We start from the raw sequence: 12,868 nt of genomic DNA, 5'->3' as shown, positions 1-12,868 counted from the left end.
ATTCTGATAACCTACTGGATGAACACCCTGACTCAAATATCTCCTTTCTCTAGTTTGTCCTCCACTCAGCTGTCAAACTGAACCTCCTAAAATACACATCTAATCATATCTCCCCATTTAATAAATTCTTGTGATCAAATACAAACTCCTCTGTTAAACTTTTAAAGCCCTTTAAAATGTGGCCCCTTCCTATCTTGCTAATCTTATATCTCCTCCTCTCTACTTATTTATGATATAGTTGAACAGTGACTTTCTTGCTGTTTCTTGCATAAATACTCTCATTTACTGACTCCAGGCATTTTCAATGACTGCACCCCATAATTAGAAGTCTCCTTTCTCATCTCCATCTGCTGGTTTTTTGGTTTTCAAGTCTAAACTAAAGTCTCATCTTCTATAGGAAGCTTTTCCCAAATACTCCTTAATAGTAATACATTCCCTCTTATTTCCAGCTTTTCCTACTTCTATCTTATTTAGACATAATTGATGACATACTATTTCCCCCAGTAGACTGTGAGGTCCTTGAAAGCAAGGAGTGTTTTATTGCCTTTCTTTTTATCTCTAGCACTTAGCATAGTGCCTGGCACACTGTAAGTGCTTAATAAATGCTTGTGGACTTAGTTCTCTCTGTATCCTAGGCTAGAAATCTTGAAATCTGACTCCTTTACTTTTGTCCCCTGCAAGTTAAATTCAATAGTTTCTTCTTTCAAAATGTTTCTGACACTTTTTCTTCCTTTTCTACACCCTAATTTACATCTTAATCAAACTGCACCTGGATTAATGCACTAACCTCCTATCTGCTTCCATTCTCTGTCCTTTCCACTAAGTCATTCTGTACAGTGCTACTGGATTAACCTGCCTAAAATACCACCTTCATAAGAGCATTCCTTTCAGTGGTGCCTCAACACCTGCAGGATAAAATTCTAATCCTTATCTTAGCATTTAAGGCCTCCATATACTGGTCCCAACCTATCTTTCTAAGATAAATGCTTCTCCGTAAACTGTCTACTTCAAGCCAAATCTCTCAGGTTTCCCGAAAATACACTGAATTTTCCCACATCTGTACTTTTGTTCCCATTTCTCAATCTATCAATTTTCCTACCCAAAATCCTACCTCCAATCAAAAGTTCAATTCAAATCATACCTCTCAGAAAATGCCTTCCCTGATTACCTCCAAGTCAAAAAAATCTACCTCCTCTGAATATGTCTGTATTGCTTATTTGATATTTCTCTACCTTATCATTATTTCTCTATTTCTTAGAATCCAGGAGCATATCATCACAGATTTAGATCCAGAAAGAACCTGAGGGTCACCTTATTCAAGCCCTTCATTTAACAAATGCAAAAACCAAACCCCAGATAATTAAGTCCAAAGTTACACACTACAGTCCAAATTGAGTTTCTGACTGTAAATCCAATGTCCTTTCCATGGTACCACAAATTATATGTATCTGCTCTCCCCAAATATATTTTTATCTCCTGGGTGGAGAGGTTGGCATTATTATAGTACCTAGTGAATAATATGCACTCAATAAATATTTATTTGAATAAAAAATCTGGGTTTAACCAGAAAGGATAGAGGTTGACCCTATTCTCGATGAGTTTTTTTTTTTTCCTCTCGGCCTTAATTCAACCTATCTTTATGTTTTATTTGAAATGGCAAGTTCCTCAAATACAGAGAATTCCTTTGATTTTTCTCTGGAGGGCTAAGATAAACACAAAGTACTTGCAGATTACATACAGTCAAAAGGAGCTTCTCTTAAGACATTTTCTCAATACTCTTTAATAATCCTAAATCAAATTTGCTATCCCTACTCTCCCCGCCCCCCTCATTGCATCCTTAAAACTACTTTACCAGATGTAAAACCTCTTCAAGCCTTTCCAACCTTCATCTTCCTCAATACTGATACCATAATATGGAATGAAGAGTTTAAAGTAACCTATTATGTATAGCTTTCCAAGGACATCAACAGAAAAAAAAATTGCAACACCAGCTTATTTCCTGCAAGCTGCAGAGTAAGACATTCAATTCATTCTTTGAAATCTTACATGATCAAAAGGGAATTGCTACACACCAGCAGCCTTGAAGGAAAGCTCTCTTCATTGGAAAACACAAACACAAAATGACCTTCTCTACTAAAAAAATATCCCTGTGCTGGGAAGAATGACATCAAGTTTTAAAAATATCATTAGGTAAAGCTGAAATAACAAATGTCCAAATGTTATCCAGTATCTGAGTAGAAACACCACAGCAATATTTAGCTAAAATGAAACATGAAAACAAATTCCTGGGCTTTAAAAAAGGGAAAGCAGGTAAGGCGAACTAACACCTATACCTTGAAGGTGACAGGGAACATCATATTCAATTTCATCATGTCTTGATGGGCTTAAGAACAAGGTTCCATCCACTAGGGGGAACTGTTCAAATACTGGGAGGGCCCGGTGGCAAAGGGCACAGTTTACAACATTTCTGTGGCTGGCACTGAGGGCGGCAAGAATGAATTTCCGTAGATCCTCCCCTTGGCCTACTTGAGCATCATCTTCCATCCTTACATGGAAAGTGTTCAACTTGTGCCTGGGAATATGAGCCAGGAGCTCTGAGAGATCAAGCCTCCTCAGAAATTGCACTGGAGCATCAAAATGTCCACCCCTGTGTGCTGGCAAGCCAGTTGCTCCATAGTCAAAGTGAGCATTTCGGAACATGCTCCCTCCAGTCATATTCTTTTTGTGAGGCTCCAAGTGAATGGCATTTTTCAAAAATTCCCCGAGGTATCTTGAGGAGCGGGGTCCACTGAAATGTGCTGGAGAGAGAATGGAGTACCCTGTAGGAGGAGACTGGCCAGGAGAGCCACAGGGGGAACGTACTCCATAGCCCCCTGCATTGACCCCTTTCTCCTGGGAGTTCTGTCTATCCATAGAATGTCGCCGTGGGAGGTCATGACTCAGTCCTTTCTGGGCCTTGTTAAGAGGCCTGCACTTTTTTATCTCTTCCCCAGTTTCTGTCATGGGCCTCCCTGTGCTCTTCTCTGACATCGACTTCTTCTTTTTTTCATCTTGCATGCGCTTCACCTGGTACCAATCCGTATCCTTCTTCAAATGACCCTGTCCACAACGGCAAGAGCAGAAACGAAAGGCCAGATCATAGCCTTTCTTGGTCCACATGTTCTGGCGACACTGCTTTTCATTCCAACTCCGGGCTCGGCCAATGCAGTTAAACTGGACCAGGATACTGCTTTCCCACTCATAAAAACACTGAAGATGCATCCAGGTGCTGTAAGGGCAATGCTCATTGTTGCAGACCACCTTCTGGTAATCATCCTTGTCAAGATCAACTGGCCTTCCAAAGCTGCAGATGAGTGGCGTGGCACAAGGTGCTTCTGAGGAAAACAAAACAGACAAGTCAACCAGGATGGACACTTATTGCCATTCATGTTATCCTATGCTGAACTTCACGTTGACACATGTTCTGAGATAAAAGCTATCATTCTGACCCAGTTTGACATAGCAAAAAAGTATTGTCAAGGTTTTGCAACTGAGCCAAAAAATACACACAGAATGAGACAGCATTTTACTCTTGTTTCATGTTCCATGGCCACCTCTACTTTGGGGAGGGAAGGAGGAAAGAATGGAAGAATTCCGTTATATAAAGGTAACTATCCATGAACCTGATAAAATCAAATGTTCTAAACAGTAACTATATGTGTCAAAACTCCTATCTCATGTCTTCCTGATACATGTCTTTTATTCAAACATGTTCACTATTTTTGTCACCACAGGGAATCATGAAGCAACACAATAAGCACATATTATTGCCATACATTGTCAAGTTACACCAACACAATCAACAAAAATGATTCTAAAGAAGTAGGTTGTCATCTCCTATAACTAAAACAGCATTTACTATAAGACTACTTCATGTTCATTCCTTACACAAAGAAACATCACTGATCATCACCAAAATAATAAGTGTGGCACAAATGGGACTGAACAATCAAAGTGTATTTATAATTGCTGATCAGAACTTGATGATAGGCTGAGGCTGGGAGTAGGGAAGATCTAACATATATATACAGAATAAATTCAAAGCAATTTGAGTGGAGAGAACACTGAGGTTTCAGGAAGTTTTCCTTAAGTAGAATCTGAGCTGCATTTCAAAGAAAGTAGGGGTTCCAAAAGGTAAAAATTGGAAGGAAATAAATTCAAAGCATGAGCGATGTTAAACACAGGGAACAGCTAGCAGAGAAGGTGAAGTCCTTGAGGGCAGGGGCTATTTTGTCTCTTTTTGGATCCCTAGCACTCAGCACAGTCCCTGATAAATAGTGGGCACTTAATGTTTTTGATTGATTGATAGTGTAAAAGGGAAAACTTAGAAAAGTTCAACTCAACTGCTGAAGTTGTTTAAAACATCAGATTTGTAGGCACCTCTGAGAGACCTCATGATGGAGCATAATGCTATTTACAAAGAATTCTTTTAAACTGGAGTTGTAATTTCATTGGTAAAAGAAGATAATGGTGAGGAATTTCATCTACCAATGTGGATTGGCACTATCTCTGCAACTTTTAATTTGAAAGAAATTCCTACAGGCCCTAGGAGAATTAAAAGTGATTTGCCAAGGACTAAAAATCATGAAGCATCATAGGCAATAATTCTAACCTCTTTATCAGCTTACTGCTCCTCCATCTGTGTAGATAGATACTTAGATCTGTTATCTGCTTGTATGCAAGCTCTTACTTTCTCGAAGGGATGGCCTACAATCAATTTTCTTAACCTAGAGTCCAAAAGTAATAAGAACAAGGATAGATTTCAAAGGATTCATGAATTTGGATGAGAAAAAAAAATTACATCTTAATTTTCACTAACCACTAACTTAGCATTTCCTTCTATTAGGAAGCAATAAACCATTTTTCACAAAAGGTTTTCACCACACTGCCCAAGAGGTCTGTTAAACAACAATAAAAGGTTATGAACCCTAGCCTAGATAATCTGTAAGGTCTCTTCCAGCTCTAGATATATTATCTTCTGATTTTCTGTCTCACTACAAATAAGGGTAGAAGAAGTAAACTTAAAAAAAAAAAAATCAAGATGCATTCTGCCTCTGACAATGGCAGCACAACTTCCAAAGACTTGAAATGCTGCTTACCTGACTAAATTGACAAGATCATCTTTGGTAACAGCATAGTAATCATCCTAAAAGAATAAATTCCATCAAACAAAAACCGATACAAAAGTAAATCTAAGCCTAACTAAGTATCCATTCAACTGAACTTCAAAAAACATAAAATGTTACTAATATCAGAAGACTCATTTGGTAAAGACTACTTAACTTGGAACACACGAGTAAACAATTACCAGAAATTCCACACTATTCTGCATGAAAGTTCAATAGCTTTAGTACAAGTTTTGTAGCTTCTGCAAGTCTACCAGTCACTGAAATGCATCCCATATAAACTGAACTGCTATTGAGGATCTAACAGGTCCAATAGTTAATTATAACTGAAAAATTAAAATTGGATTTTAAAGGTTAAGGTCACTTCATTTTTAAGTTAAAACAGGAGGCAAAAAATTAAAATAATACTTTGAAATATATTCCATTTCCTTTTGTGATTATGGGGAAGGGGGAATGGAGAGGGTTAGCTTCCACAGCTATAAAATGAATCATCAGAAAAATGAATTCCTAAATTCTACATCTACAATCTTGGGAACGGGAGAGTAGATGAAAAAGATGACAGTGAGAGAAGAAAGAATGGTGGGGGAAGGGAGGAATTATAGTTTTAACCAAAGAAATATCCAATTTCCAGAAACTCAAAGAGAAAACCTCCACTATCTATGAGTAAATCTTGAAAGAAATGAAAAGACAGAGAAACACAGAACCTTCTAAAATTTGAGTACTAACCCTGTCTAGAGCTAGAACTTTGGAACTTCACTATTAACACCTTTCTTTTGAAATGGTACTTAACTACCAATGCTCAGTTATTTGGACCTTTAATCTCTAAATTTTTTTTTAAAGTCAACAAATTTAATCAAATAAACATTTTTTAAACATCTGCTAGCTGTTCTTAAAATGCTGAACATAACCTGAAAGAGACAGTAAATATTCAGAGTAGGGCACAAGAAAGGAAACTATATAGTATCTTTTAAAACTGTAGTGGTAGGAATCATAATAAAATTAACTTAGGGCCAAATGCCAAGAAGCTCTGGGCTAGTTTCCCTATCGCTCATTGATTCCCTGATCATATTTTTCAGTCATCATGGCCAAAATTAAAATAAAAAACATACCATGAAAAACTTTTTTTTAAAGTACTTCAAAAACTTTTTTTTAATTACCTTTTTACACTAAATAAGTTATTATCTATCATGAGTTCTTAGTTTCCTGACTTTATATGATAGATCCCAGCTCTAAAGCAACGCTAAAATTCCTACCTTTCATCAGCTGTTTATCTCTTCAGACAATTCACTATGTCAATCTCTCTGGACCTCAGTTTCCTTATCTGCAAAATGAGATTAACTTACATGATCTCTAAGATTTTTTCAGCTCTAAAAAGTCTTATAATTCTACAATTGTCCTTAGCTCATTTTAATAAAAACCTCTATTTGCTATCTCTGTAATGCTGCTTTCTGAATTATTATGATCTTCACCAATAAAACAACTATAATAGATTTGGCTCTTTTCAACAATGATGTGATTCAAGTTAATCCCAACAGATTTGTGACAGAGAATTCCATCTATATCCCAAAAAGAGAATTATGGGGGTTGAATGTGGATCAAGGTATAGTATTTTCACCTGTTGTTGTTGTTGTTGTTGTTGTGTTTGCTTGTTTTTCTTTCTTGTGGTTTTTCCCCTTTTGATTTGATTTTTCTTGCACAACATGACAAATAGGGGAAAATGTTTAGAAGAATTGTACATGTTTAACTTATATCAGATTGCTTGCTATCTTGGGGAATGGGAATGGAGAAAGGAAGAAAAATTTGGTACACAAGATTTTGTAAAGTAAATGTTGGAAACGATCTTTGCATGTATTGGGGAAAATAAAAAAGTATTGGAAAAAATAGAGCTGATAAAAATATTGCTAGACAAAAATTCACAAGACTATAATGTAGTATAGTTTGTAAAATAGGAAATAAGTTCTAGATAAAGGATCTTTACTAAAAGGTAATAATTTTTTTAATCTAATAGAATAAAAAGAAAAAACTTCTATTATCGTTCAGTTCAACAACACTTATTAAACTGCCAACTATATGCAATATGCTGTTGATTATCAGGATGATAAACATATGTAAAAGTAAACATGATCCAAATCTGTATCAAATAAATGTGCACAGAACATCAGAAAGACATGAGATACATAAAAGACATAAGACAATTCCAAAGGACTCATGACAGAAAATGCTATCCACATCCAGGGAAAGAACTGATATAAGTTGAATGCAAAGCATACAATTTTCACTTTATTTTTTTGGTGAGGGTTTTTTCCTTGTGGTCTGTTTCTTTTTTTCACATGACTAATGTGGAAATATATTTCAAAGATAGCAACTATATCAAATTGCTTAAGGAGGAATGAAGGGAAAGAAGGAGAAAATTTGAAACTCAAAAATGTTTTAAAATTAATACTAAAAATTATCTTTTCATGTAATTGAGAAAATATACTATAAAAAAATAAAATCCCCTTCACAAATTTACCTTAAAGCTGGAACATGGCTCTCTACACTACCCAAAATAACTAGTTTGCTATTCTCTCACAAACTTCTTTGTTACCTTTTCAGTCTTCTTACATTTTAAGTACATTCTTTTCAAGCACTGGCCTCTTTGCTGTTCCTTAAACAGGACTCAGTGGTACCTCCCAGTTCTTGGCATTTTCACTCATATCCCCTAGGCTTAAAACTCTGTCCCTACTCAACTCTAAACCTAAGCTGTAATGAGATATCCTGATAGCCTTACCCAATGAGCCATGCTGATTCTGGCCTCTTGTTCACGTTGTTTCTCCCACCTGCAATGCTCTCTTCTTTGTACATATTGAAATACTACTTATTCGTGTACCATTGAGAAAATGATCCTTTTAGTACTATTTGCCATTGTATTGTCAGTCAGCAGACAAGTGTTTAAAGAGCCTATTATGCTTATATGCCAGACTCTGTACTAAGATCTAAATATTCAAAGAAAAGCACTCCTTCTCTCCTCCCCCCAAAAGTCCCTGCTTTCAAGAACTAAAGGAAACTGAAAACAAAAGTTTTCACCATTTATCCAATTCTCACTCAATTTGATTGAATAAGCTATATTTAATCAGTAAACATTTATAAGGACTTTTTACTAAACAGTATATATTTCAGACACTAAATTAAGCCACTGACCAGTAGAAGGAAAATGACCCTAATATGATGAAAAAAGAAACTGTCATACCATTGCTATGTACAAGATCCCCAGGGATATCCCTTGACATCACACTATTTACTTATATACATAAAGAGTCATGTAGGAGCAACTAGTTGGTACAGTGGATAGCGCATCAGCCCTGAAGTCAGGAGGACCTGAGTTCAAATTTGACCTCAGACACTTAACATGTCGTAGCTGTGTGACCCTGGGCAAGTCACTTAACCCATTTGTCTCAGTTAAAAAAAAAAAAAAGTCCATGTAGTAGATTCTTTTGAGCTTGTGTGAGCACTCTAATACCCTAATATTTTTCTATCACATTAACAAAGAGCCACTGTTGCTCACTTTTTAATAGCTTTCCTCCCTGTTATTTGGCTTATGTCCCTCCCAAACATCAACCTACTTACCTCTGAAATCTTCAAACACTTGTCATCCTGATACTGAAATTACCACATTATAGAAATGCCAAGAGGCAATGTTGCCTAACCCAGAGTCAAACACAGCTGACACAAAGATTAGGAAGTCCTGAATTCAAGTCCCATCTTTCATTTATATTTTGAGACCTTTCTCTGCAATCTCACTCCCCATCTCATTTCCCTGCATTCTAGTTTTGAAACCTTTTTATGAAATTAGTTTTCACATTGCTCTTGGAAAGACTATGTCCCAATTCCATTCCTCCATGTCCCCACTAAACAACTTAAAGTGTGTGCCCATCCTTGACCACTACTCCATAGTTAGCCCTCCGTTTTTATAATAATGAAAGCTCCAACAGAGTCAGGACTATCTTTTCTTTTGCTTTTTATTCCCCAATATTTAGTGTAATGCTGGCATGCAAAAAATAATTCATGAAAATTTATATGTGTATGTGTGTATATTTAAGACAATTATTAAATCTCTCCTTTCTTGATATCACTGAAAATTTAATGATCAGTTTTCCTTCACATTAATTATTTCACTGAGAAAACTGAAACCATTTACAATGGGCTCTTTTTTCTTCTGCTGCTCATCTTAAAGCCTCCTGACATCATTCCCTACTGTCTCCTCCTTTCCTCCAGTATCTGATAATGAGATGGCCTTTCTTGCCAAGACCAAGAATGCCTTTGATCTCATCTTTCCTTTTCCAGCAGATTACACATTCAATTATTCACTTTCTTTCATTAATCTACAAACCTTCCCTCTATCTACTGTTTTTTCTCCTTACTACTTTCAAGTGAGGCCAACTCTCCTTCATCCATCTCCTCAATCCTTCATCCTATATCTTTCCTCCTTTTCTCAGCCAACTATCAGAAAATGTTGCCTATGTTTCCTGCTTTGACACCTACTTTCTTCTTATTTTAATTTTGTTATGAAATTAACAAACATTTAACAAATATGAAAATTGTAATGCAAGAAGAAAAATACAAAAAAGGAAATTTTATTTAAAACTGCTCCCTCACTTCTCTACCCTTGATATTGGCTTCTTAACTCATCACACTTGAAAAAGCTTTCTCCAAAGTAATCAATAATATAAATGTCTGATTATTCTTTCTCAGTTCTCATCTTTCTTGATTTGCATTTAACATGGCTTGATAACTCTCTACTCCCAAATAATGGCTCCTCTCTCCAGGTTCTGCACTAATTTGATCATTTTTCCCCAGCCTCCTCTGCTGGTTTATCATTGTTTTGGGCCCCCTAAAGCATATATGCCATAAGACTTTGTCCTGGGTCCCTTAATTTTCTCTCCCTATGAGCTATCTGTTGACCACATTAGCTCTTTTGGATTTATAATCTCAATGCAAATGACTCACTGATTTCTGTATCTGCTCCAATCTTCGTCCCTGAACTTTCAAATGCTATATCACCAACTATTGTATATATTTCAAAATAAACATGCCAAGAACATCTCAAACTTAAAAACAATCCAAAACAGAACTCATTTCTTTCCAAACCACTTCTCTATTCCAAACTTCCCTATTTCTGTCAAAGGTATCATAATTCTTCCAGCCTCTGAGGTTTGCAACCTGGTTCATAATTCTAACCTTATCCTTAAATCTGCACTCCTCCTCAATGAGGGGGGAGTTGCCAAATTTTGCCATTTCTAACTCATAAATCTTAACCCTGATTTATTCTCTCTAATCACAGTCATATTAGTTCAGGCCCTCATCACCTCTCCACCTGTTGTTCCTGCCTGAAGTTTCTCCTTCTATGCCATCTATATAATATCCAAAGTGATTTTCTTTAAATGCAGAGCTTAACCATGTTACTGCCCTTTTCAGAAAATTCCAGTGGCCTCCTACTATCTCTAGGATAGACTATAAATCTTCTGCCGGGTTTTAAAATCCTTCACATATTAGAGCCAACCTCTCTCTAATCATTCCTTTTTGAGTACTCTTTCATACAACCTTTGTTCCTCCATACATGACACTCCCATCTCCAGTCTCCATACTTTTGCCACTGCCCTGCCCTTCACATGCCCCAGAATAAAACCCCTTCTCCTCACACCCACCTCATGGAGATTCTTCTTTTCTTTCAATACACTAATGTCCATCAATTGGGTAAAAACTGAATGTGTTATATAAATGCAATGGAATATTATTGTTCTATTAGAAATGATGAGCAGGCTGATTTCAGAAAAGCCTGGATTTACATGAACCGATGCTGAATGAAATGAGCATTGTGCATAGTAATAGGAGACTGTGAGATGGTCAACTCTAACAGACTTAGCTCTTCTGAGCAATACGGTGATCTAAGACAATTCCAACAGACTTGGGATGGAAAATGCTATCCGGATCCAAAGAGAGAATTATGGACATTGAATGTTGATCAAAGCATACTATTTTCACCATTTTTTTCTTTTTTCTTTCTTTTGGTTTTTCCTCTTTGTTTTGATTTTTCTTTTATAATACAACTATATCATATCAGCTAATCTGGTATTTTAGAGAGGAGGGAGGAAAAGAAAAAAAAATTGAAACTCAAAATCTCATAAAAGTAAACAATGAAAAGTATCTTTTGGTTTTTTTGGTTGTTATGTTTTTTTCCTCCTAAGGCAACTGGAGTTAAGTGACTTGCCCAGGGTCACATAGCTAGGAAGTGTTAAGTGAATGAGGCCAGATTTGAACTTAGGTCCTCCTAGCTTCAGGGCTAGTGCTCTATCCACTGCACTATCTATCCCCCCCCCCCCCCAAAAAAAAAAAAAAAAAACTATATGTGTAATTGGAAAAAATAAAATGCGATTAAGTGAAAAAATCAAAAATACTCCATGCACACAAAAATCACTTTCTACATAAAGCATTTCCTGAGCTGATGTCCTCCCTCTCCCTACCCTGCATCTCTCTATAAGGTTATTCTGTACAATGGATGTCTCAAAAGACCCATCTCCCTTATTAGAATGTGAGCTCTATGTGAGAACAGGGACATTTTATTCTTTGATTTGTACTCTCAGGAACAAGTCCATAAAAAGGTGCTTAGTAATTGCTTTTTGACTAACTAATAATATTGTCCATAGGATCTTTACAATTGCCAATCTTAAACCAACAAGTTCACGTTCACCTGATTTGCCACATGATTGTCCATACTGAAGAGGGAAAAAAAAAGGGAAAGGGAAAACTGCAATTTAACAAAAGACAAAGGATAAAGTTTTTATTTAAATAAGAACTGGAAAACAAAAAATATTTTTAATTTTGTTCTGTCATTTTTTCAATTGTACTGACTCTTTATGACCCCATTTGGGGTTTTCTTGATTCTGAAGTGGTTTGCCATTTCCTTCTCCAGCACATTTTACAAATTAGGAAACTGAGGTCAACAGTATGAAGTGATTTGCCCAGGATCACATCTTTGACCAGGCCAACTCTTTATCTACTGTACCACCTTGCTGCCCAAACATAGATATGCTGAAAATTCCATCTTCAGCAGATGGAATGTACCATAGAGTACAGATACTATGATACACATCACAGTAGGCAAATAATATTTGGCAACCGTGAAACCATTCCATTATTAATGAAAATATTAAAGAGTACCAGGCAATAAAAATGTTGTGAACCATATAATATACTTTTCCTCAAAATTAAAATTCAAGCCTAATTCCATCTTATAAAAATAAAATACCTTTAAAACCATTAAGATACAGTACTAAAATTAAGGGTACACAATCCCAATAAATAGCCAGAGATCATTGGAGATAACATGAAGAGCACTTGTTCTTAAATATGAAGGTTCAAAATTATTTTTCTGCCACTTACTATATGTAACCATGGGCAAATAATGACCTCCTTTGAGCTTCAATTTCCTCAACTAGAAAATGGAGGCGTTGGAATATACAGCTTCTGAGATCCCTTCTAGTTTTAGATCTATTATTTAATATTTATTCTGCTAATACAAATAGTAAAAGTAATTAAATTATGTGGCATTTTAATATTTACAAAATATTTTATATATTATCTCATCTGAAACTCATAGCCACTGTCACATTCAGGTGTTATTATACCCATTTTACAAATAAGAAAAATAAGAGTCCCAGATAGGG

General features: G+C 36.0%; 1 protein-coding gene across 1 annotated transcript in view; it reads right to left on the bottom strand.

Annotated features, from left to right (window-relative positions):
• Nucleotides 1-12,868, bottom strand: part of HECA (hdc homolog, cell cycle regulator) — a 50,831-nt gene that overhangs the window by 16,323 nt on the left and 21,640 nt on the right. The window contains exon 2 of the mRNA XM_051997857.1: nucleotides 2,334-3,374. Within this exon, the coding sequence (XP_051853817.1) occupies nucleotides 2,334-3,374 (1,041 nt within the window). The remainder of the gene's footprint in view (nucleotides 1-2,333; nucleotides 3,375-12,868) is intronic.

This window comes from Antechinus flavipes, chromosome 4 (genome assembly GCF_016432865.1).
Source record: "Antechinus flavipes isolate AdamAnt ecotype Samford, QLD, Australia chromosome 4, AdamAnt_v2, whole genome shotgun sequence".
NCBI lineage: Eukaryota > Metazoa > Chordata > Mammalia > Dasyuromorphia > Dasyuridae > Antechinus > Antechinus flavipes.
The sequence above is the reverse complement of the archived record's forward strand: the minus strand, read 5'-3'. Positions and strand labels throughout refer to the sequence as shown.